General features: G+C 53.5%; 2 protein-coding genes across 2 annotated transcripts; one reads left to right on the forward strand and one right to left on the reverse strand.

The window, feature by feature from the left end:
* Window positions 1-281: 281 nt before the first annotated feature.
* Window positions 282-2,291, reverse strand: XBP1 (X-box binding protein 1). The gene is given in 6 exon segments (XM_015815776.2): window positions 282-1,193; window positions 1,334-1,441; window positions 1,444-1,551; window positions 1,626-1,730; window positions 1,831-1,927; window positions 2,014-2,291. Coding segments are annotated over 6 exon segments (1,227 nt in total). The 3' UTR covers window positions 282-662.
* Window positions 2,292-4,793: 2,502 nt separating this feature from the next.
* On the forward strand, window positions 4,794-22,979 carry ZNRF3 (zinc and ring finger 3). The gene is made up of 9 exons (XM_015815778.2): window positions 4,794-4,973; window positions 14,968-15,093; window positions 17,117-17,191; window positions 17,961-18,092; window positions 19,070-19,180; window positions 19,583-19,750; window positions 20,072-20,174; window positions 20,356-22,074; window positions 22,924-22,979. Exons 2-9 carry the CDS (start codon window positions 14,968-14,970, stop codon window positions 22,977-22,979), a joined length of 2,490 nt encoding a protein of 829 aa, XP_015671264.2. The 5' UTR covers window positions 4,794-4,973.
* The last annotated feature ends 2,980 nt before the right edge of the window (window positions 22,980-25,959 follow it).

Genomic DNA, 25,959 nt, shown 5'->3' on the forward strand with positions numbered 1-25,959 from the left:
AGAAGAAAACTTTGTATGTTGTAGCATTTTCACAGCTGTTACTTTTGTGTGATGGCTGGCCAAGGTTTTAAACCTTCCCTAAATTTTGCACACCCACCGATTTATATTGCCCTGTTTCAAGTAATAGTTTATACTCGGATGGCTAAGTTGAACTAGTCTGCCAAATTAATATGAATGCCAGAGTTTGTGTAGAACCTTAAAGGGACCAATCCATTTCACTCTCTTTCTGAATCTTCTGCTGTTACCTCCCTCCCACTTTAGTACAAAGGTAGGAAAAAGATATCACTTGCTCTGCATTTTAATTACAGCAACAGTTTAAATATGCTGCAGGAAAATAACTTTCAAAAAAAGCAGTATGTGTAATATTTACATATCTCGCCCCGCCTCACCGCCTTTATTTACACATTGAGGAGAAGCTACTGAGAGTGATTAGCAATTACTCCCTAAGCAGGATCTCTTCTTTCTTTCTTTCCAACAAAGCTAACTTGACTGGCAATTTCATTTCTTGGAAGGGCTATGGAACTCCTTGATGAGGCAGGTGCCAGACAGAGGCGCATACAAAACAAAGAAGCAATACTTAGGAATCTGATGGAACACTTTCAAGAAGAACATTCTTCCAAAACGATTGTCCATCTGACGGCTGTCCAGAAGCTAAGCAGGTATCACACACTGATCAGCTGAGGAAAGAGCTCCTTGGCAAAGGCCTCCTCCCAGCTGCAATCAGTGTCCACGGGAGAGGACAGGTCACTGAACGGGGAGGGTGACCCTTCGTAGCCTGAGTCACTAGCTGCATCCAGCAGCAAGGGAGGCCTCTGGTCTGAGGAGAGCAGGTGGGAGAGGCCCAGGTCAGGCAAAAGCGTGTCTGCAGGCTCCTCCTTCACAGAGACAGGGGCCTGCAGGGGAGGAGAAGCCACCACTTCCTCCATGAGTGCACCGTTCTGGGTGGCTGCTTCTGATATGATCTCCAGGAAGAATGGCTTGGTGTACTCATGATCAGAGCGGATCAGTTCATTAATGGCATCCAGCTTGAGTGGCGCAGGCCCCAAGGAGGGACTGGTGGAGGCTGGTAAGGGAACAGCTGCTTCTCCACACATTTCCTGCTGCAGCTTCTCAAAGAAAGTTGCCTGGGAGCTGCTGCAGTGCAGGAACATGTCTGGATCCAGACTGTCCAAAATGCCCAAGAGGAGATCAGACTGTAAGAGAAGACACACACACACACACACACACACACACACACAATTTTGCCAGTTAGGACAGGTGATCCAGAGAAACCCCCCCCCCCCGACATTTGCACCTAGCCGCACATGAAACAAGAAGGGCTACTTTTACCCACCTCAGCATCTGAAGAAGCCAGGCTGTCTGTGCCCAGAGGGAGGCTACCAACTGACCCTTCCTCCTCTTCCTCCTCCTCCTCTCCCCCACCGTGGAGGCAGAAGACTGCTGGGCCTGTCCCTGCTGCGGAGGAACACGTAGTCTAAGTGCTGCGGACTCAGAGGACCCGGTCTCTGCCCCTCCAGGGGCGATGCTCGCTGTCTCCTCCTGCGATTCCACCTGCGGGGAAGGGTCCAGGGTGAGAAGGGCCGAGGCGGGCGCCGAGCCCCCCCCGCCAGCCTGCCGACCCTCACCTTAAGCGCGGGAAGTCCGAGACGGAGGCGCAGATCGTGGTTCTCGCGGGACAAGCTCTGCGCGCGCTCCCGCAGCCGCCGGTTCTCGGCCAGCAGCTTCTGGTTCTGCGAGACAGAAGCGGTGAGGGGGCGCCCGCCCGGCCACCAGCCCTCCCTTCCCTTCCCCGCCCGGGGCCCCGCCGCGCCGCCCGCCCGCCCGCCCTACCTCGGCCTCCAGCTCGACGGCCTGCCGCTCCAGCTCGCCCATGCGCGCCTTCTTGCGGTCGCGCGCGCTCTGCGCCGCCACGCGGTTCTTCAGCTTCCTGGAAGGGAGACGAGAGAGGCGGTGAGGGGCGTCCGCGTCCCCGATCGCGCCGCGCCGCGCAGGGTCCCCCGGTCGCGGCCTCACCGGCGCAGGGCCTTCTCTTCCGGGCTGAGGTGCGCCAGGCGCTGCCGCTTACGGGGCGGCGGGGAAGGCGAGGGGGCCCCTGGGGCAGCCGGCGGGGCCGTCGATGCGGCCGGCAGCAGGAGGAGCCGCGGCGGCGCTGCAGGGCCCGGCAGCGGAGCCATCCCGGCGGCGGCCTCAGCCTCGGCCTCCTCCTCCACGACCGACGGGCCCCCGAAACGACCGGCTCGGACGGTGCGTGGAGCCGTCTGCGCTTGCGGTCCTCCGCGGCTTCCGCGCATATCTCACGTCGTGGCTATCCCTGATTGGCTGGCGCCAGGAGACACCCCCACGGGGGCGCTTGCCGATTGGCCTTTGGCAGGCAGGGGCGGGACGCGATTGCGTCAGAGGCGCCTGACGCAAGCCTCTGGCTTTCGCCGAGCGCCACGCTGGCCGCCCGCACCCGCGCAGCCGCAGAACGACGCGGGCGGAAGGGGGGGCCTTTGTTCGTCGGTGCGGGCGAGGCTTTCCTTCCGCCCTCGGTTGCGTCGAGCTGGGCTCGGGCGGGTCCCGCGGAACCGGTTCCTTCGAGGAAGCGGCGGCCTCCGTACATCCTGATTGGGCGGGGTTCCCTGTAGCCAGCGAAGCGACCGGGCTTAGTCCGGGGAATTGCAGTTCGTTACGCACCGGGGACATTTCGCATCTCCGGATGTATAGCGAGAAGGAGAACCCCAAATTAGCCGCGTGAAGGAAAGTGCAGCGCAGTGAAGAGCGCAGCTACGTGTCCCTCGCGGGCGCAGCCGCTGAACTTGGAAGTGGCAGCTGCAGGCGGGCTCCCCGCCCCGATCTCTGCCGGCCGTCACCCTGCCGCTGCCCGAGAGCGCTGTTGGACGGCTTCCGTCATAGCAGGATGTCTGCCCGGTCGCGGCCTTGTGCGGGCCGTGACTCAGACTGAGCCCGCAGTTCGCGCCCTGGGGGAGGCAGCAGGCACGAGTCGGGGGCGCTTGGTCAGCCCTTGCTGCGGTGGGTGGGCGCCGGCAGAAGCTTCCGACGGGCGGGCGGGCGAGCGAGAGATGATCGGCAGGGGCCTTAAGCCTTGGCGGTCGCCAGTTTCTGGCCCTCGGCCATCGGAGACCCGCTTTGTCTGAAATGGACGGCGGATCCTTGGAGAGTAGTCCCCGCTTCAAAAGCAGCGATTCCTCTAAATTCTAATCCAGCGTTTTCAGACTATTTTATTGAAAACACCTATGAACTCTAGTTTGCTATACTTGACCCGCCACTTACGGTGTTTCAAAGAAGATTTTCAAACATGCAAAATCTAAACGGACCGGGGAATCTTGCAGCCCCAGAGCAGAAGATACGTTGCAGCCAACGCTGGTTGCTTGAAGCAGTTGAACACCACTAATCGCACTTCCCTTGGCGGGCACCGCCGCACGGGCACTACCCGGCTTCTCTAGAAAGAGCCGTTGCTCCCTGGTAGGTTATCCGCCTATCTGTCTGATATTTCCTCCACGTATTTACAGCCCGCCCCGTTTTAAGGTACTCCGGGCGGGAGCCTACAGAGCCGCCCGAGGGAAGGGGGCAGAACAAGAGGGTGACAGGGCCGTATCCGACGCGCAACCTGAGCGGCTTCTCCGCCGGCAGGCCTCGATTTTCAGCCACCAGCAGAGGGAGCAGAGGACTCCGGGGGGGGGGCGAACCGAATTGGTGTAAGGTCACAAGCCGCCCGCAGACCTTTCTTCCCCTCGACTTCCTTTGGGTTTGATGGCGCAGAGGCCAGCGCTCCTCGGGCGCCCGGAGGAGTCTGCGGGTCCGGCGCTGGACTTCCGCCTCCGGGGCCCTCGGTCTCAGGAAGTCTGCAGCCCGGTGTCCCGCCTGCTGGCGGATAAGGGGCGCCGCGAGGGGCCGCTCCGGGAGCCTGCAAATTCCGCTGCTAAGAGCGGAGAACCACACCGGGCCCCCGTTCCGCGCTTAAGTCGGCCGCTGGGCAAACCGGTCAAGAAAGGCCGCCCGCCAGGACGGCTCCATCCCTTTCTGGGCTCCCCGCTCCCCGTTTTCTCTATATTCCAAACCCTTGAAGTGGCTCCCCTGGAATGTCCACGGGGCCGCGCCCTGCGGCGAGCAAGCTCCCCCCCCCCTCTCTCTCTCCAATTGCGGAAGAAGACCGGGGGTCTCCTCCAACGCTGACGCTACCGCTCAGACCGGAGCCCTTTGGCAGGAGGCGGCGAGGCGAGGCCAGGAGGCGCTGCCCCGAAAACTGCCTTCCTGCCCGGCTTTCTAGGCAGCCATCGGCCGCCGGCTGCAAGCTGGGTTTCCACCGCCAGATCCCCCTCACTCCGGAGGAGCCCTGCCGGGAGACGCAACCCCCACGTTCACACTTTTCGGGCCGGCCGAAGCTTCGGGTCCCCCAGCCCCGCCCAGACGAAGCTACTCGCCAGGTCCCGCGCTGCCCGGCCAGGGGGCGGCGGCGAGGCGGGTCGGGCCCGGCCGGAGGCGGGGATAGCGCAGCCCCGTCACGTGGAGCGGATGAAAGGGACGCGGCGGCTGGGCCGGGAGGAGGAGGAGGAGGAGGAGGAGGGAGCTGCCGCCAGCCCGCCGCCCCGCCGCCGCCGGGAGACGACGCGAGGCCGAGGCGGAGGCCGGGCAGGAGGAGAAGCCGCCCGGCGGCGTAGAGAGGCCCGGCGGCACCTGCGGAGCGATGCGCGATCCCGGCCTGGCGCCCCCCTCGCCACCGCTGCCCGGGGCCGGCGCGGGGGGCCCGCCGGCGCGATGAGGCCGGGCCNAGGCCGGGCCCGGGGCCGCTGCTGGTGGTGGCGCTGGCGGCGGCGGCGGCGGCGGCGGCGCTGGGCCGGGAGGCGGCCTTCGTGGAGGTGGTGCTCTTCGAGTCCAGCCCCGGCGGCGACTACACCACTTACACCACGGGGCTGCAGGGCCGCTTCTCCCGCGCCGGGGCCACGCTCAGCGCCGAGGGCGAGATCGTGCAGGTGAGCGGCGGCGGCGCAAAACGGCTTTGGGTGGGACGGCGGCGGCCTCTGAGCATCTGCAGAGCGCGCAGGCCCGGAGTCCGCGTGGCGCCCGGGCAGGAACGACAGCTCCTCGGCGACCGCCCCGGCGCTTTCCGCCGACTTGGGGCGTTTCGGGAGAAGGCGGTTCTTGGACCCCCGAGGGTCGCGCAGGCTGCCCTGGAGCAACGGTCCCGGCTCGCTCGGCCCTCCCCGGGGGTCTGGCCGGAGCCCTGGAGCCCGATCCAGGAAGGCAGCTCCTCTGCCTGAACGGGATCGCGGGGGCTGCCGCTGCTCTTTAACCGCGGGTGGGCTGAAGAGGCCGCTTTGGGACCCCCCTTTGAGCCACGGATCGCCTTCGGGAGTCCGGAACCCAGAAGATGGGGCCAGTGTGGCTGCGTAAGACCGCGGGCAGGCCGCGGGTGGTTGCTGCTCTGCACGGATAGCCATCCTGGCTGAACGTGGGCTTCGGGTTAGGAACCCGGGAGTTGCGTGTGTGTTTGTGGGCTCCATTCCAGAGAAGCGAGGCGCGCTGGGGACGGCCCAGGATGTAAGCGGTGATGCGGTGACGATTCCCGCTCCCGAGCGATGATGGGCAACATTTGCCCTCGCGTGATCAACCTTTTCCCCTGGGAGTAGGAAACATGGGCTCTCTGTGTGTGTGTGGTGTGTTGAAGTCAGATCTGTAGAGGAAAGGTTTGCGGTGGAAGTTACTGCGCAGAGACTGCTTCATCAGGGCTGCTCCAGTTTTGAGAGGTGCTGGATTAGGAAGAAGTGTTTCCCTGCAGTATCCCCGCAGAGCCCAGAGGCTGCCGGTTAGTTCTAACAATTTGCATGAAAAACGTGTAATCGCCTTATTAAAACTCGGCTGCTACTGGTGAACCTTTTTCCTCCTCCTCCTCCTTTGCTTTTGGTGAATGCAGCTTCTAGGGGTGCTCAGCCTCCCCCCCTTTTTTTTCTCTCTGCCTCAGATCAGAGGCTCACATGTTGAAGCTGGCAGTGCTAGAGGCTAGTTCCTATCTGTGTGACAGCATTTTTAATTTAACAGGACCAGCTTTGATCTTGCATATTTATAGGCAGCCTCAGATCACTCCAGCCTGTACTTCTTTATACTGTAACTGAAGTTCTTTCTTTCATCTTGAAGCCTTTGTGGATACATTGTTTATTTTGGGCACTGTGGAAAATGGAAGCCGAGGCAGGAATGAAAATAAGGCAAGAGGCTTTCTCAAAACTATATGTCCTCTACAAATGCGAATGCGGCTGTGTTTGAATACAGTGGGGTAGTAAGGCCTGAGATTAGCCCCTCTGCGTTGTAGTAACACGGCTGCCTAAATCTAGTCTGGGGTTTTTCAGAGGGCCCCTTCTGTAGGGGCTGCAGCTTTGGGCTTGGTTAAGAAAGGGGCTGATGTTTCTGACCGCTTGAGCAGAGGCTTCATCAGTTGCACAGGCGAATGTTGGGGCTAATTAGGCCTACTCTGAGGGCAGAGGTCTGCACACTAGGCCAGACTCTTACTGAGGACACCCAGGAGATGGAGGCTGCCCTTAAAGAGGCATCGACACAAGGAAGGTGGCTGGCAGCACAGCAGGAGTCCTGGCTGCTCTAATTGAGGTGCCAGGGAAGAGACCCCCTCCTGGTGTGGGGTAGGAGAGGGGGCACCTTTTTCTGCTCTAAGAGGCTCAGGGTGGCTTGAATTGGGAAGTCATCCATCTTCTTTTCCCCAGCAGCTGTGAGGTAGGAGAGATATTGAGAAAATTTAATTTCAGCTTTCCATCAGCTTGTTATGGAGTAGGAGCATTGAAACATGGCTGGGCACATGCTTCAGAGTTCCCTTTAGCGAAGCCAAAATGTTGTTGGTTTGGCTTTGGCTTATACACTGGGTGAACCCGACCATTGCTGTTTGCAAGTCAGGATTTGTGGCTCAGGAAGTCATAGAAAAACCCAGTGTCACCTAGACTCTGTAGTGTGTGTGTCTCTCCTTCCCACTTTTTAGCTGTGGGCCAGGTATCCTAGTGTCATTTTCATTCCCTACATAAATGATAATTTTGGTCAATGCTACTGACGTACAGAGCAATCTCAGAGCTCTGATCATCTGCAGTGCCAAAGAGGGCAGCCAACGGTACAATTCCAAGATTCAAGTGGGGAGCATTGCAGAGCAGGAGAGAATGAAGGGGGAAAGTGCCTGGGTGCCTCCTGTGAATGGTGCTTCAGATTTGGGGTGCAGGGTGCTGCCTCCCATCACCCTCACCCTCCTCCTGGCTTCTTGTCACCATTTCCATTGGTTCTGATGACGAAGCCGCTCAGACAGGTCTCCGACACTGATCTGAGTGCTCTGGCTGATGTGTGTGAGAGAAGGCGGCTTTTCACATTCTTGTTGGCTACGTGAAGTGGGATATTCTGTCACAGTAGCAGCATGAGCTTCACACTGGGGCTTGTGATGATTCCACAAGTGAGATTGTTGAGTTGAGCCTTTTGTTTCTCAAAGGGTGCATTGGTGGTGGTAGAAGTTAAGAGGATGGGGTAAGCTGCCCTTCGGGACAGAAGGATGGGCAATGCCTAGTAAAAGAGCCAGCTGTGCCAGTAGCGGTGAGGCAGATCTACTGTGGCAGCATCTTCGCTGGGAGATCCAGAGCACACATTATGGATGCAGCTGTAATTGTAGGACACCTTTTCTGGGATTGTATCCAAAGGCAGGGATTTCTAAAGTTCTTCACCTTGAATCTTTGAAGCTACTGGATGCACTGTTACTCCACACGTGGGTGGGTGGGGTGCTGGATAAGTCTTGTCAAAATGGTTTCCTTATGGACCGAAGTGATAAGCATCCTGAGCACAGGGGTTCTGGGAAGTTTGTGCCTAGAGTGGTGCTGCACCTGATGCCTGAACCTTACCCCAGAGCCACCTACAGCCATCTGATAGATGTAAACATCCCAGGACAGCTCAATGGCATTTTTGCTCCCTTCAGTAGTGGGCAGGGGAGGAGGGGAGTGTTACCCCTTTCACAAGGATGAGTATCTGGTCCATGAGCTGCACAAACCTCTTAATTAAGCCGAGCCCTGAGGGCATGGGTGTGGGATCTGTTTCCCTAATGGTGTGAATAGATTTGCAAATTCTGGGGCCAGTGCGCTGGGGACAGAGGCATATTCTGGATTGGGACTATTTGACCTTTTAACAATTGTGCAACCATAACAGCAACAACCTTAAGTTTGGTTTCCAAATAATGGGAAGTAATACCAGCTGTGGAAACAACTGTACCTATACTAATTGATAGATTTTGATGATTATTCTTGCAATCTAATATTACTTTTATGTTTTAATATCTCTAAAATCAGCTGGATTTCCCCCAAATTGAGGTGGGAATAAATCATTTTAATAATAATAACAACAATAGCAATCATTTCTGCTTTGATTAGACCACAGTTCAAGTTCTGGATGTCATGCTGTAAAAAGAATTGGGCAAACTGCCCCCAGTTTAGCGAAAGGCAGAGAAGAAGAGCAGGGGATTAGAAATAGACCTGTGAAGGGAGAGTGAAGGAGCCGGCCATGCTTAGCCTTGGAAGACAAGACCGAGGGGAAAATGCAGTGCACTTCAAAAGGCCAAAAGAATGTTACACTGAAGGGGATGGTCCCTGTTCCCCGTGGCCCCAGAATGCAGACAAGGAATTTCTGAGTACGGTACAGATAGTTGGTGGGAAGTGGCCTCTCTCAGCTCTCCAGTTCCACAAGTTAAGGAAGGACAGGACCTGTTGGGAGGTGTTCTTCTGGTGCCAACTTTTGTCCTTGATTTTGCTCCCTGCACTGCCCGCTTCTGCTTTCCAGAAAGGCATCTTCTTCTCACTGATGAGCTAATTCCTGGGTGACTTTCTGCTGTCAGCTTGGTCCTTGGTGTGGTTGTCAGTGGAGGGCAGAGGGCTGCATATGTGGGGGGCAATGGGACCATAGTATATGATCCTTGGGCTTCCTCTGGACCACCAGCGCCCCTTGGCCTTCTAGTGAATGGAGATGTGACCTCCCCTTCTGGAGGAGGAATCCTGCCAGGCCTCTTGCTTGTGTCCTCTCTGCCTTCCACTTGGCACAAGTTAGTGTGGAGCACCACTTTGGCTCTGGACTGGAAGGGCTTATCCCTTCCCCTCAAGATGAGTCTGACACACAGGGGCTCTCCCGGATTGTTCTGTGGGGTCCGGAACCTTTACCAATCGCCCATCTGATGGTGAGGTGGGCAACAAATGCACAGCCAGAGGGCTCCAGCACAGGACCCACGGAGTGTTCTTGGAACAGGTGCCTTCTCTGGACCTCTAGCCAGCCTGACTATTTAGAGGGCTTCTGCAGGAACCGGGGTTCGCCTTAGTCACCAAGCTGAATTCCTGAAGCACCACACCAAGCTGTTTGAGCCTAGTGACAGGGTGGGCAGTCAGCTTGGCGGCTTTTCAGCCACACCATGGGTGGCTCTTTGGAGGCTCCCCAGCTGCCTTCCCTCTTTTCCTTCTCCCTAGCCTAGCCCCTGTTGGCAGTGGTGGAAGATGCCTGCGTTCAAAGGGTTAACTCCTCCCTGTGCTTTGCAAGCAGCTGGCTCATTGCTCTCCTTGCTGGGCTGTACAAAAATATACTCCCGCTTTGAAGTGTAGTCAGAGGTGGATAAGGGGAAAATCTGGACTGAACTGGACTCCCGGCTGCCTCCCCCCTTGGCCCTGGCTAACGTGATGGCAGGACTGAGCCAGAGGCTGACCCACCCCAAAGCACCACAGACAGCCACGGCTTCCTTCCTCCAGCTCCCTCTCTCCTTGTGTCTGGACTGGCCGGGGAGTCCATCGGTGGGAGGGGGCAAGGCTCCTTCGGATGGAGCATGGAGCGCTTCTGGTAGCCAGTCTGCTTGCCCCCACTTCTCATGGGTGCAGGTCTCTGGGGAAGATCTGGCTTCTGCTCTGATTCTTGATGAGGTTTAGACCCCAGGGCTTTGTTGGGATTTGTGGCAGGGTCTCTTGTGGTGCAAGGAATGGCTTGGCCTGTCAGTGAGCGTCCTCCTGGGCCTTCAAACTTGTTGGCCCAACCCATGTGGGTTCTCTGCCCCGCTTGCTGGCATCATCCAGGCATCCGGTATTGGCTGAGCTTCTTTGGCTGGGGCACTCCAGCTCCCTCATGACTTGTCACCCAGCACCACAAGACAGTGCTGTTCCTCAGAACAGCAGTGAGGAATTTCCAATGGGCCACGTTGTTGGCTTCCATGAGTGATACTGGCTTGTTATTCTTTGTTGGAGAAGAACTGATTTTGAGGGCCAGTTTTTTTGGGCAGTCCAGCAGTTCTTTTGCAGGTTTTTAATTAAAGCTTCATCTGGTAGGTACTTTCAGGAAAAGTTTGATTTGGACAATGGGCAGTTGGTTTGATTCAAAAGGTAACAAAAGCAAGTCATGAGTGGAACAGCAAAGTCTGACCATTGGGTGCTCCATCCCCCTTGCTGGGGGTGGTTCTGGGGGGGTAAGAGGGGGCGCTGCGAATTGAGGGAGGGAGATGGAAGGGAGGAATGGAGTGGGGAGCAGGTTCCTCGTGACTGAGCAAAACTGTGGCTTTCAGCCATTGTGGGGAAGTCAGAGCAATAACAGCAAATGGCTGCCATGATCTGGGTCCACGTTGGAGAGATTAAAGCCCTTCTTGCCTCACCGCCCTCATCTGCCTTGAGTAGCTGAGAGGTTTACTTGTTCTAGTCGGGCATCTGGAGGGAATTTCTGCCTTCTTCCCCAGGCAGACCCATTGCAACTCTTCTGAGCTGGTCCTCCTCCTGTTTCAGTAGCCGTCTCTGCCTGGAGATCAGAAGGGGGCGTCCTTGAACTCCCCAGCAGGCCGGATGGAATTTGTAAGGCCTCTGATATGAGGAACGAGTGAGGAACATATTAGGCTGCATGTGAAGAGCCCACGTTGTGCTTATATGCTCTGTTGTCTAAACTGAGGAATGGAAATATGTCAGGTATGTAAAGCTTAAAGCTCAAAGGCTCCTAAGTAGAGAAACAATTGTCCCACTAGAGAAGCTTGCTCATAGTTCAGTCTATAGCTTTTCAGTAATTCTGCAGTTTGTGTATAAGTACTTATTTCCATATGATCATTTAGTTCTTTGGGTCTGGTCCAGAAGAGCTGCTTCAGAATGTGTGGGATTACAAATCCTGACTCCAGCATCACTCTGCAAGAGCGGTTGCTGTACAGGTCCTGCTTCAGCTGCACCATCTTGAAAACAAATGTGGCTACTTTGTTTCATCGCAAAACAGGTTGCGTGGTAAAGCTTTGCACTTTTACCAAACCTGAGTCCAAAGCACTGCTCGGCCTATGATCCTGGTTCATTGGTTCAGCAGCCATTGTGGAAGTCTGGAGTCATCTGACTGGAGGAGAGCAAAGTACCCTGGAATACACACACACACACACACACACACACACACACACACACACACACACCCCTCTCTCGAGGAAGATTCCCTGCCCTTCCCACAGACTGGAACTCTGGGCTCAGGCCAGTCTGCTTCTTCCTTCCTATCTCGGCTGTGGCTGGGGGGTGGGGGTGGGGGCAGAGAAAGAGAGCTGCCGGGTGGGGAGGTGTTTTCTGGCCACAGTTGGGCCATGAGTGTCCAGGCCTGGTGATGAGCTCCTGTCTAAGCTTGATTTGGCCCAGACTTGGCCAGCAGGAATGGGTGCTGCTGCTGCTGCTGCTGCTCCTGGGGTGCAGGGCCCCAAATGTACCCAAGGCAGAGGAGATGCTATCAGCTCTCCTCCCACTTCTTTGCCCTGGAAGGATCAAAGCCGTCCGCCACTGTGGCCGGGGCGCTTCAAAGCCAGGAAGGCAGAATGATACAGAGCGCGCTCCCTGCCTGATGCAATCACGGCAGCTTGTGAGACTGGTTTCTGGATTTTGAAAGGGAGAGACAAAGACATCCTTGTTTGCTCCGGAGGGGGGCAGGGAGGAGGGAGTACCTGCCAGGCACCCAAGTCACCGGCAGCCCACAGAGGAAGCCTTTTCCTTCTGTGACCCTGGCTGGACCTGCAAGGGAATAGTCTAGGTGAGGTTCTGGCCCAAGTTTGCTTCTGGCGCACTTATGTCAGGCATCTGCAGTCCTGCCTTCTAAGGCGAAGCAAGTGTGCCCCTAGAAATAAAGGTTTAAATGTCTTGATTTGGACCCTCAGCTCAAATTTGTGTCTCCTGCATCTTCTTGCTGCGGTGTTGGGTGCCTTCTACCTCCTTCCCCCCCATCCAGCATAACAGGATTCTTCCACCTGGCAAACTGCAGAATGGGGGGGGGGTCTCCTTGTGAAGAGGGGACATTACCCAGGTCACAGCAGGTGTGCATACTCTGGAAAGCATGCCACCAGGAGGGCTATCCTGGCCTCCTGGTGGCATGTAATTCAGTTTTATTAATGGTTTGAACATATTTTGGCAGAATATACAGAAAAAAAGAATAACAAACATCTACCAGGCCATATCTCCAAGTGTTTGTTTCCCGTGCTAAATTTAAATTCTGGAATCTGTTAAAAACAACAGGTATTTGAGCATAACCTGGAGAGAATCTTTCGTTGCCACCTGAGAAGCCCACATAACCTTTCCTTAATTCTTGGAGCCTGATTCCATCTTCTGTGCCATTAGTGGACTTTGGGGAATAAGGGTATGGGGGCGTGGACAGTGGTTGCGGGTGCCTGTCCAGGGGGCTTTCCCATTTTTTGCAGTCTGATCTGCAAAGACTTGCTCGTCAAACAGGAGAGCAAGCCCCCCCCCCCTACATATGGCATATGTGCCTGGGGGTATCACCATCCAAAGGACAAGGCAGTCTGGACCTAGATTTTGGCTGATGTCTAAGTTGTGTGTCCTTTCTGAAGTTACTGTACTTTAAGCCTTTGGAAATCTTGTGATCTTCAATTACATTTCCTTAAGCCCTTTGACCTGTACATTTCAGGATGGCCTGTGAATTGTTCGGTGTGCCCTTTTCAGAGCAAATGACTCCTTTTTCTAACCGAATGGGTTTTCTGAGGGCTTAGAGCAGTATTCTTGATGACTGTTTACTGATGGGCAGACAAAACTGCTGGGATTATCCAGGGCGATATAGGTGGAAATTAGAAGCATGTTGTCTGATGTTTTGGTTATGTTTTTTTGGGGGGAGAGGTGTAGGAAGATGACAACCCCAGTGGTACTGCTGGTGAGATTGGGAGGTGTGTGTGAGGGTATGTGATTAATCTGTGAAGCCAGGCGAGGAAGGAATTGTATGCCTGTCCCAGATCCAAAGCTCAAAGCTGGTATCGAAAGTGACCGGTGGCCTTAGCTGGTTCGACCCTCCTCGTTTAATGCTCAGGGCAGGGATAAGAATGGTTTTCAAGCCAGTTTGGTTGTGCATTTCCTCCCTTTCCTTCAAATTATCCCTTAGGCAGAATTTCTTGGAATTGGCTCAAAACCTAGCTCTCAGCTTAGCTTTTGTGGCTGACTGAAAAAAAGATATGGAAAATATATTAATTTGAGCCGTTTCCTGTGTATTGATAGTTATTGGAACTCAGATGTAGTTATTTCATGGTTTCAATTTTAGAAGGGTTAGAGTTCACTGTTCAGAGCAGGGTGTCATCTGGGGACCCCCGGAGGTCCCTGAGGCTCTTTCAAGGGGTCTGCAAAGTCAAATAAATACATATTTTGAAATGTTTCAGTTTAATTTCTAAAACAATAAATATTGATAGTTCTAGCTCACATAAACGAAAGCTCTTACGGGTCTTCAGTCATCCAAAATGTTGAGAATCACTGATTTGGAAATTAAAACATCTTTGAGTATATCTTACTTTTTACGCAAAACCACCTGCCAGTTAAATGGACTGAAAGAATCCTTGCAATTTAGGATTGGTGGCTGCATTTATAAACTGAATGCCACCTGGGTGGCTCTGATGACATCATACTGGTGTTTGAATGTGAAAAATTGTTTGGGGTACTCAAGAACCATCTGAAAAATTAACCTTATGCCAAGGAATGAGAATGAGAAGGAAAGTGTAAGTAGAGAACAAAAGTAATGGTTGTGTCTCTGGAAGGGATGACACACTGATCCAAAAGCATTGGTCAAAGGAAAGGTAATTTGAATGTTGGTTGGCTACACACAAAGGCAGCACTGAAGACACCAACCCTGCGGAGAAGCCTCTCTGATTCAATATAACCGTGTGGATGGACAACCTGCTATTAGCCACTGTAATCAAGGTTGCTTTAGATAGCAAAGCAAAATTACAAGAAGGAAGGAAAAGAAGTGGAGCCGTCCTTTCTGGAAATTAAGAAATTAAGATTGATCCCAGTTATTGCTTTGCTTGCAAATGTGGCAATAGGGATGTATAAGCAGAAACAATCTGGGATTGTTTCAGAAATTTCTGTGCCCAAAGTGCCCAAAGAGACCAGCCGTTAGAGGAGAAGGGAGAGGTCAGGCTGCCTCTGACCCCAGCCCTCGACCCGCCAAGCACAACTCTTCCGCCTGCAACTCTGTCCCAAGGCAGGTGCTTTGGGACACACCTTCTGTGAATGCTCATTCAAGACATTAAAAGTCTGTAGGTTTGGCCTTTGCCTTAATTTCGTGAGGGAGAAATCGCCATAAGAATCCTAGGGCTGGAAGGGACTCGGAGTCCTTCTAGCCCAACCTTTGTCCAAGGCTTGGACAAATATTTTCTTGAAAACCTTCAGCAATGGGGCATACACAGCTCTGGGAGGCAAACTGTTTCACTGATTAATCATTCTATTTTCCTTCAAAGCTAGTTTGTGCGGTGGCTTCAAGATAGAGTCTTTGCAGCAAACTCCTGAGTGGAAGCATCGGTAATTCCCTTTTGCTTCTTATCGGGGACTTTGGGGCCGCTCTGATGCCAGTTCTGTGGATGAGTTCAGCAAGCAAGCAGACATCTTGCATAAGTTCTTCAGTCTTCATGCGGTCCTGCAGGAAAAGAGCTGTCAGTGGGATTTTGAGGTGCATTTTCACAGAAGCTCTCTCCTCTTTTCTTAGATGCATCCATTGGGACTCTGCAACAGCAATGATGAAGAAGACTTATATGAATATGGCTGGGTTGGAGTTGTGAAGCTGGAGCAGCCTGACCTGGAACCAAAACCCTGCCTCACTGTTCTGGGCAAGGTAAGGAGGGCACAGCACTTCCCTTGTAGCATGTTGCAAGCCTTGCCATCGGGTCCTGGCTGGGGGAAAAAAAAACACAAGTGGTGTGGTGGTTTAGGACTTGGTCCAGAGCAGCTTTCTACTCTTTTTGACCCTGCAGCTTCTGTAGGGACTCAGTTTTGCATCAGTCACAACACCCCAAGTTTCAGCCTTGTAGAACCGGTGCAAATTGGCCAGTGTTCGGGTGTCCTAGAATTTGTAATAGGTTTGTTTTAACAAAGACCCTTTGGAGGACAGCTGAGCCAGGACAGCTTGGCTTTTGGAGATGTACTTAGAATGAGCCACTCGCCTTGGCTCCTAAGCTGCCCACTGCCCCGAAAGTCAAAAGCCTTGCTTGTCCCACGCCCTCCCTGCATCTTGAGCCACCTTGAGAGACCTTGGTACAGGCAGAGAAGGAGGGCTCAGAGGATTAAGAAGAGATTGGACAGCCATTTGTCCGGAATGGCATGGGGTCCCCTGCTTGAGCAGGGGGGCTGGACTAGAAGACCTCCAAGGTCCCTTCCAACTCTGTGATTCTCTTATTCTGCTTAATGGCTCTACTTGTTTTGCTTGGGGAGAGGGGTTTCTTTCCCTCCTGGGGGGCAGGCAGGTTTCCCACCCTGCCCTCTGCTGGGAAGGAGGAGGAGGAGCTGGGAGGCTGCCTCCTGCTCTGGTATGTTTGTGGCTTGGCCGCTTTGATCTCCTGCCAGGGAAACCTGGAAGGTCAGGCCAAGCTGCAGCTAAGCTCCGGAGACCGGAGTCCTGGGGAATGCTGGAGCGGAGCCCCATCCTCCAGGCTGCTGCCAGTCCTGAACTGAGGCCCGTGGGGTGTAGGGGTGTCATTTCCTGAACCAGGCACTAAGAAAGTCCATGCGCCGCCCCCTTGGGGGTGGGCAAGAACAGTGGAAGCCGAGAAGCTTGCCTGTCCCAAGGGGAGGGTCCTTCCAACTGCAACATCCAGTGGCTCAGCACCCTTTGAAGCAGGCAGAATGCCGAAAGGCTGGGCCTCTTCCACAACAGACAAAATGCTGGGTGGCCTTCAGAGGTGACTGAGGGTCTGCAGCACTGAATGAGACCCACTCTGCAGATCAGAGCTGGAGACTCCTTAAGGAATTAAAAGGGAGGGGCGGGGAGGCTAGAATCTGGCTCAGGATCCAGGTGGGATGGGAGGCCTGTTGGCCTCAAATGATGTGCCGGCCGTCATTGTCTAAAGTGTTTGGCCCTACTCATGAACTCTTTCCTGATCAGGGTAAGACAGCTCTTTTTTTCCTGGGGGGCTCTGGATCACCACCCCCAATTCCAAATTACCAGAAGGGGAAGAAGCAAGGAAGGCTTCCTTGGCTCAAGGTTGCCCTCTGGTGACCGTAAATGGTAGCAGGCGGAGAATGTAGGGAGTATGTGCTGGTGGAGGGAGCTGTGAAGAGTCTATATCAGTGGTTCTCAACCTTTTTAATGCCGCGACCCCAACCGGTCGTAAGTCGAGGACTAAACCGGTCGTAAGTCAAGGACTAAACCGGTCGTAAGTCAAGGACTAAACCGGTCGTAAGTCAAGGACTACCCAACCGGTCGTAAGTCGAGGACTTTCCCTGCCCGGGAGCGCTGCGCATGCGTGGTTCCGCCCCCTGCGCCGGCCGAGGCGTAGCTGGCAAGCGGCAGAGATGGAGCAGGCCAACCACCAGCTGGCCCAGCCCAAGGGCCATGACACCCACCGGAAAAGGGGAAAAAAATGGCGGACAAAAAAAATGGCAGACAAAAAAAATGGCGGACAGCCTTGCTTGGCGACCCCCGTGAAATGGTCGATCGACCCCAAATGGGGTCCCGACCCACAGGTTGAGAACCACTGGTCTATATGCTTTGGGGGCACTTCATTACTTCTGATTCGGCCCCCTTCCCACTGACTCCTTTTCTCCTCCCCTCCAGCCTTTATGTTGTGTTGAAGAAAGGAAGGGAGGGAGGAAGGGAGGCAGGGTGCTGATCTTAGGTCCTCTTCCCCTCTGCTTTGTAGGCCAAGCGGGCAGTTCAAAGAGGAGCCACAGCTGTCATTTTTGATGTGTCCGAAAACCCAGATGCCATTGATCAGGTATGCAGTTTGTGATCGATCTCTCTCTCTCTCTCTATATATATATATATATATATATTTGGCTAATATTTGGCTTTTAATTTGGTTTTATGGGGTTTTTTTGTTCTTTGATGTATTTTGTTTGTCTGTTTTAATATGCTGTGCACCGCCCTGAGTCCTACGGGAGAAGGGCGGTATATAAATTAAATTATTAAATTAAATTAAATTAAATATATATATATATATATAAGCATGGGAACAGAGGGTACAGGAAAGCCAACACTTTAAGCATCAGCAGCAGTAATGAAAAATATTCAGTAAAGATTCTCACATATTATTGGTGCCCACTTGGGTAAAGAACCCTAAATAACAAGGACCTGCTTTGACCTATCGAATAGAATCAGGGTTCCATAAAATGGTTGCTGACCCCAGAGGAAGCCTATTGTCTAACCCCCCCCCCCCCTCCATGAACTTTGGAAAGAGGGAGAACAGCTAGCCCCGTGTGCAGGGTTGCATGGTCAGGCAAATCTGTTTCGGCACGTATGCCTGAGATTTTCTGCTGCTGGGCCATAAAGAGCAGTTTGAATTGGTCCGGTTTAGAGCACCCCTCTCAGGAGCCCAGCTTTGCTTTTTGTACCAATGGCAGCTCTGGACTCCTCTGCCCACGTAGTCCTAAAGGCTCTGCTGATTGGGAGAGGGAGGGGGTGGAGAGTGTGTCTCCTTTGGGTTCCTGCCCAGCAGAAAGACATTGGGGACAAAGGCATTCACAAAGGTGTCTCCTTTCTTGCAGCTGAATCAGGGCTTGGAGGACCCATTGAAAAGACCAGTTGTTTATGTGAAGGGGGCAGATGCAGTCAAGCTGATGAACATTGTTAACAAACAGAAAGTGGCGCGGGCCAGAATCCAGCACCGTCCACCACCAGTAAGTCCTCAGGGCAGGGCTGGTCCAGTTAAGTGACCAGACTGCCTCTTACCTTCTTTAAGTTTCCACATCCAGCTTGCGGTCATTGCCTCCCCTATTTGTAGGGGGGAGGGGTTCTGGTAGGTCATTTGATGACCCTTAGCTCTAGCTCCTCTGACAGGCTCTGAGGCGCCCCTGGACTTTCTGGCCTCCGGTCTAGTGGAACAGTTCTTTAAAGAGTATTTTCTCCCTGAGGGCCATTAAGACACTATTCAGGTTGTGGTGCTTTTAAGAAAATCCAAAGAGAATCCAGACAACGATGAACAATTGCTCATTGTGGCAAAGGGAAGAGTTAGAAAAGGCAGGTAGGCAGGTCTCTGGATTCCCAAAGGAGGCTGTGATCACTCTAAAGCCAGCAGAAGTGGTCAAGGGAGGTTTGATGTTTACCAGATTTTGGGGGTCAGTGGACCTACAGGGTTGGGTGAGTGGGCAGAGGCTTTACCAAATCTTATGATGATGGATATTCAGAAAGTTTGTCAACCAAACTGCCTGCCCAGGCTTTGATGGAGAAAAGAGCAGCTGAAATGGAGGATGACTAACTACGAACAAAGATGTGTTTTCAAATATGCCCAGAGGAGGAACTCAGAGAAGTAAGATTTTGGAATGCCTAGTTCCCTTTCAAAATGTAAATCTCTTTGGCCTGGCATTAGATGGGTTGTCTGGCACCACCTCTAAGGAAGCTTCTGCTCTGCTCCAGGGCTGTAGTCCTACAGGTGCAGCTTCTTCCCCAGAACTCATTTAACCCTAGCGTTTTTGTACTTGCTGTGAGAAGCAGCGACATTTGGGAAACCCAGCTTTGCTGGGAGGGATTTTTAGCCGAGCAGTCTCTGGGCACCAGATGGTTCTACCCTAGTCTCAGGTAACCAATTCAGAAATCTGAGGTGGGAAATCTAATCTGCCTCTTTTATCTCCTGCTTCCTCCACCCCCGGCTCCAAAGCAACCCACCGAATACTTTGACATGGGGATTTTCCTTGCCTTTTTTGTGGTGGTCTCTCTGGTTTGCCTGGTTCTTCTCATCAAGATCAAATTGAAGCAGCGTCGCAGCCAGGTAAGAGCCAGACAGACCCCTTCAACCTGGTCTTTTCCTTTTTCTCCCCCTCCACCTCCCCCTCTCCCTTCAGTGCCACCTGAAATCTCAGCTGGAGGTTTCTGGGCAGCATTATCTGCTGTCCTAAACAACAGCCTTGCAGGATGGCCTCGGATATTTGGGGCTGGACCATTAGCTCCAGGCAACCTGGAAAATGTAATAAGATATGGAAGCTGTAGCCTAGACGTCTGCGGGGCACCAACTAGGAAAAGTTGTTGCTTCACTAGTCCGTTCCAGGCTTGCCGGAATACGGCAGTGAGTTGGCCACCTGAGCCAGGCTGGCCCTGGTTGCCCTCTGAGGCTGAGGCTAAGAGTTGGTGCCGCTGGCCATCGGCAGCCTCACCGCGTTATCTCTGGTCGCAGAGCTCTATGAACAGGCTGGCTGTGCAGGCGCTGGAAAAGATGGAGACGTGGAAGTTCAAATCCAAGCTGAAAGGGCCCTGCGAAGGCAGCTGCGGTGCCCTGGACACGCTCAGCAACGGCTCTGCCTCGGACTGCGCTATTTGCTTGGAGAAGTACCTGGATGGGGAGGTGAGGCACCGGAGGAGGCTGTTCAGTACAAGTCTTTTTAGCCTTTTCTGTATTTCTGGATGGCTTGGGCAAGATCAGCCAACCGGGGTGGCTCATGTCCCTGCTCCATCGGGTGGGACTCACAGTGAGGGATTGCCGCTTGCTGAGCCGTCTGGGTATAAGGAGAGGCCTCACCTACTCCCCCTATCCCTTTGGGCACCTTCCTCTCACCTGGGCAAGCTAAGTGGTGTGTGTTCTGGGCAGCACTTGCCTGGCAAGCTCACAGCAAGTTGTGTGAAGAAACTGGGCAGGAGCCTTTCAGCTGTGATGTTGCTCCTGCAGGAGCTGCGTGTGATTCCCTGCACCCACCGGTTCCACAGGAAGTGTGTGGATCCTTGGCTTCTGCAGCATCACACTTGCCCCCACTGCCGTCACAACATCATTGGTGAGTTGCTGGAGCTACCCTCGGCCGTGTCCTTGAAGGAAAGGGCGGCGGTCTGAACGGCCAAAGGCTCATCCACCACTGGTAGACGGGCTCTTGGCTGGCAGGCAGTGTTTGCCTCTGGGGAACTGGAGTCGACTCTCTCCAAGTTTGGTTGAACAGCCCCCTCTTCTTTTACATGCAGAGCAAAAGAAGGGAAACGCCAGCCTGGTGTGTGAGGAGACGGCCAGCCAGTTACACAGCCGGCAGCAGCAGCAGCAGCAGCAGCAGCAGCAGCAGCGCATGATCCTGCCTGTCCACTTCCCTGGCCGAGCACACAGAGGTGGTCACGTCACCGCCTACCCCACGCGCACCAGCATGGACCCTCACGGGAACCCCATCACCGTCTTGACGGTTGATCGGCATGGAGAGGCCCCGGCCTTCTTACGGAGCTACCCGCCCATCCTGCACCTGGAGCCTCACCTGGGCACAGCCGAACGCCAGCCCTGTACAATGCCTCATCCTTTCCAGAGGCCGAAGTTCAGCGGGGACCCTTTCTCCAAGCCGGCTTGCTTCTCCCAGTACGAGACCATGTTTCAGCACTACTACTTCCAGGGCCTCAGTTACCCTGAGCCGCCACAGAGTGGACAGTTCCCCCTCCACGTGGCTGCCAAGGGCCTCCCCCGTGCCTTCCAGCCTCTCGGCAGCCACAGGCTCTTCCCCCCTGCGGTCCATGTAGCCCCATCCTCCCAGCCAGAGAGTGGCAGTGCTTCTGGCTTCAGCTGTTACCGTGGCCACCGCTCGATCTGCAGCGGCTACTTGGCCGATGGTCCTGGCAGTGACAGCAGTAGCAGTGGCGGTGGCCGCTCTGGCCGGTGCCACTGCTCCTCCAACGACTCCATGGTGGACTGCACAGAGGTCAGCAACCAGGGGATCTACGGGAGCTGCTCCACTTTCCGCAGCTCGCTGAGTAGCGACTACGACCCCTACATCTACCGCAGCAAAAGCCCCTGCCGGAGCGGAGAAAAAAGCAGGGTCCTCCATGGGGAGATGATGCTTCTGGAAGGTTCCTCTGCGCTGCACCTGGTGGCAGACAACAGCCAGTCTGGGCCAGCTGCTGCAGCAAGGGACCAGCTATCTGACTGCAGCCTTGAAATGAATTACAGCAGTAGCAGCAGCAGTAGCCGCTCTTCGCTGGAGCAGAAGGAACAGGCCTGCACCCTCTCTGAGCGAGGAGGCCCACGGCTGCTCCCTGAGACCACTGGAGAGACAGGTCAGACTGGGAGGGAGCCTTGTGACCAAGCGTGTGGCTGCTGCTTGGAAGTACCTGCTGCCCCAAGGGAATTGCCAAGTAGGGCAGCTGGTGGCGGCAGCACCATGCTACTTCAGAGCACGCCACTTTGGACAGGGGGTGGCTCTTTGCGAGAGCCCCAGACAAGGAGAAGTCAGGGCATGGTCAGCATTAGGACACAGGGGGTCCCTCGTGAAGCCTTGCCCTGTTACTTCTACGAAGAGAAGCGGGTGGCCAGCAGTAGCCCCATCTGGCCAGGCCGTTACACGGAAGACTGTGCGGTGAATGTTCGGTATGTGTGTGCAGAAGACCCCTTGCCGGGCTGCTATCCGGGCCTGCGTGAGACGGGCCAGTGCATTGCCATTATTCCCGAAGTCCAGGATTCCGAGCTGGCCCTGCCAGTAGATTGCTATAGCGGCAGCAGCCCTTGGGAGACACCATGTGGAACAACAGCCCCCAGCCAGGCCCAGGGGACGCCCATGAAGGCATTTGGCGAGCCAGGAGAGATACGGCAAGAAGGGTCATGCCCGCCCATGGTGGGCTTCCCGCTGGAGGAGTCCTGCGGGCTCTTTTCCAGCCCTCCGCAAGGTTGTTTGGAGGCCGTGGCTGCTGGAGAAGGCCCTCAGACTTTGGGTAAGTCAGCAGCGCCATCTTGGCTGCAGGCGAGGTGGGTGGAGCAGGGAGGGAAGGGGGATGCCTTTGTTCAGCCAAGCTGGCCAAATGCCTCCCAAGAGCTGCAGGGGGCCGATCCAGGCTTGTTTTAGCCACGTTTGGGCTTCCTTGAGTCTCAGAGCAGTATCGGCGGCAGTGGGGATGGCCTGGAGAGCAGCTGCTCGCATTTGGTGCTGGACCAGCACAAGATCTGAGCTTTGACCTGAAGGGGCTAGGAGAGGGGATGCTTGGAGAAGTGCTCAAGAACAGTTTCATTTTTTCGGGCTGCTGTTCCCCAGGGTGGTGTCAGGCTGGGAACTAATAAGAAGAGGATGGTCTTGGGGCAGCTGTGCTTCTGCTGGACTTCAAAGCCTTCTTTTGCTTGTGTTGACACACGACAGGAGTTTCTCGGGAGTGATCCCGAGAAACTCAGGCAGTGCAGGGCGTCCTTGGCAGACCACAGAATCCCCCACGGCTGCCGCCTGGGGACAAGAGGCCCAGTTGCATAGCCTGGTGCCCTCCTCCTGCTGCTGCGTCAGGTCATCCCGCCTGCCTTAGAAATGAAATGGCACTTTGAAATAAATGGAGTCCGAGGGGCGGAGGCTGCCTGCCTCTTCATGCAGGAAAACAGACCTCTCCCTAAGCCCCAGAGGAGGCCCAGTTGCAACAGTGCCTTCTGTCTGCCCCGATTCTGCAGTTGCCGTGGGCTCTGCCCGAGCCCTGCGCCCATCCGCTCGCCAGCCTGCCCAGGGTCGAGACCTTTGGCTGAGGTCCCTCCCAGTCGCCCCTGGGGGTCCAAACGTGTTGCCGTTTCCTTCCCCTTATTAATAGTTTCCTATGGAAACAGCCCTTCCGGCTGCTGCAGCCACAGCCACGTGGTTCCCTAAGGCCTCCTGCCCCCCATGCGGCTGAGACCGCGACCACTGCCATGTTTGGCATCTGGGATGCTGTTCCTGTTCCTCTGTGTGCCTGCCTGGATAGTTGGGTGGAGGGCTTTTTTGTTTAAAAGAAAGAAGTTGCCTGGATTCCCCCCTCCTCGGGTTTAATTTGTTAATGAGTCAGGATTAGCAAAGGTACTTACTGAACTTTTCATTTTCTGCCCAGTTTATGAAAAAGGGGATTTTACAATGAAAAGATTTCACAATTAGTAGTTTATTGTATGAGAGTGACATGATGAAATTCCTTTCTGAGCTTTGGTCCTTCTCATTCTAACAGTGTGTGCTTGTGCCCATGCTTATATTGTGTGTTTTCCCTTCGGCAGCCCTGCCTTTGTGGCTTCTGATCATGCGGAGGAGGCTGGTTAGAGTAGCTAGCCTCAAGCAGGAAGCCCTCCTGTCCCACCTTTATTAAGGCTTCTCTTACTGCTTCAGAAATCTTCCTTCTCATCACCAATATGTAAAATATATTTTACTTCTATTTCTGCTTCCCTTTCTGGTTATTTACTTCAGTCAGAGGACCGTGAAACTGGACGTCTTTTCTGACAACAGTTTCCATCTATTCCACTTCTATCATAAATGTTTTCCATTTGTATTTTCTAAGGCTTCTGCCTAGTGAAGTTTTCTCCAAGTCCTACATAAAATATTTTAGTGGTTGCATCATCTCTCTGAGCAGCACCTCCAGAAGTGATTTCCTAGGCACCAAAAGGCCAGATTCTTAAGATCCATCCAGTTGCCTAGTTACTATATCAAAATTCGCTGCACCTCTGTTCTGGGGATTGTGATTCCCAGATGTGTTTTCCAGTTCTCCTTGGCTGGAGAATGGAGTGTTTTAACTCACAAGGTGGAGCACTGCGTCTCAAGAATTTGCTCTAAGTTGGTGTTCCCTTGTGCAGTTCCTGCTTGGGTTTGCAACTGGAGGCGAGGGAGGGGTTCCTAGATGCTAAGCAGCTTTTTCTGGCACAGCTGGTATTTCTCAATCCTGATGGCCTCAGTGCACCGGTCCCCCTCCCCCACTCAAGCTTAGTAGCCAGCACTTGCTACTTTAGTGCCTTTTCCCACTCTTGCTCCTACCACACATACTTTTTAAGGAGCCCCCGTGGTGGTGCCTGGTCTTTGTAGATACCTGGGGAAGAAGCTTTTACAAGGTTGCAAGTTATAGCTGGCTTCCTGGATCCAGTGTAGATGATATCACCAGAAGGGAAACATCCTCCTTGTCTCGGGTAGAGGGAAGAACTACGATGGGGGGCTGGGGGTGGAGGGGGGAAGGCAAACTCTTCCCATATCTGTTTTTGGCTTTGGGGGTTGAAGATAGAAATAAGAGCAATTAACCTTGCAGATGTTTTCAATCCCCATTTCTTCTCTCATTTTTCATTTCTGAAAATAAATGCATTACTGAAAATTGGCCCTATTGCAGCTTAATGTTGGGGACACAGTCTTGTGCTGGGGTCCTACGGTATATATGGGCTGCAGGCTCTGAATTGCTCACTAGGATTGGTACATATTCAGTGTGGATGCTTTTAACACTTGGCATTTTGTAGTCCTTCCGGCTCACTTACATTTTAACTCTTATCATATACCTGGCACACAGTACAAGAGCTGTGATTCTTTTCTTGGGTCTGTATGGTTAATTCTGTCCAGACCTGAAGCTATAGAGCAGCACGGGCCTTGCTGTTCAAGGAGACATGCTGCCTTTCTTCCCAAACTTCCAAAATCTTTGCACAGATGCAGAGATGACACTCAAAGGACTACAGAGAACCCCCCTACCCTTCTGGATGAGTGGGCGACCAGTCCTAACCTTGCCCTAACCTTCTGGTTGATAAGCATCCATGAAAGTGAAAGTCTAGAAGTAAGCTATTGGCAGAAGTTGGAGCTTCCTCGACACAATGTGATGAACACCAACTTGAGCTCTCTTTGACCCCCCCTGCCCACCTCCCCAAACTTTTTTGTGTGTTCATTATCTATCTTTTAGAGAAAAAGTAGTTTCATGTTGTCTATTGGGCATCCCTTCAGGACAAATTTTTATAATGGTCAGTACAATGTATATTTTAATTCTAAAAGGCCTTTTTATCAAAGTAATTATTGCCACTATGATGGGCTTGTGAGGCACTATTTTCAAATAAACTTTTTTTTTTAAGAAAATGAGATGTCTGTAGCACTTAAACTGTTTTGTATAAAATGTACTGTAAAGGTTTGTAAGATGGTTAAAGGGCTCTTCTTCATTACCAGTTGTATTGTTTTTAATGGTAGAAAACAACTTGTTTCTATTCTGTATGTATAGCAGCACATTTCATTTATGGAAAGATGTTCTCAGAATATTTATTTACTAATATATTTATCTTAAGCTATGTCTTATTTGAGTGTGTAATGTTATAAAGAAAAATCGGGAGTCACTAACAGAAAGCAATGTAAATACAGATTTCACAATGTTTGCTGACCAAAAAGTGATTTTAAATCAAATTGTAGCTCTGCAGTTTTGTAACAAAATGTACAAATGTATGTTTAAAAACAAAACCTTTTAAAAAAATCAACTGTCCTACTTGATGTCCTTTTCTGAATACTGGTGTGGAGAAGCAGCTGCATCCCCAGCAAGAGGGGAAGCCTGGATTCCGTCTCTCAGGTGGATCCTGAACGATCATCCCCTGAATCGATCTTGCAGGCCATGCCTTTTGGCAGGGATGGAAAGATGGATGGATTGGGGGGGGGGGGGCGCGCTAAACCCCAAACGGCGCTCGATTCCTCCGTGCTTGGGTGAACAGTCCGTCTGGCGTCTCCCGCGGGGACGATGCCGGAGGACCAACATTGTCTGGTAGCAGCCACAGCCTGCCGGCGGGCACACTCTGCAGCTCTGCGGTCCCCTGCGACCACTGAGCCGGCCCTCCAAGAGCAGGCGCAGTGTGAGGCCTGCTGGATGCGCCTGTTCCATCCCACC

Source organism: Protobothrops mucrosquamatus, unplaced genomic scaffold, assembly GCF_001527695.2.
Source record: "Protobothrops mucrosquamatus isolate PMUCROS unplaced genomic scaffold, P.Mucros_1.0 scaffold374, whole genome shotgun sequence".
NCBI lineage: Eukaryota > Metazoa > Chordata > Lepidosauria > Squamata > Viperidae > Protobothrops > Protobothrops mucrosquamatus.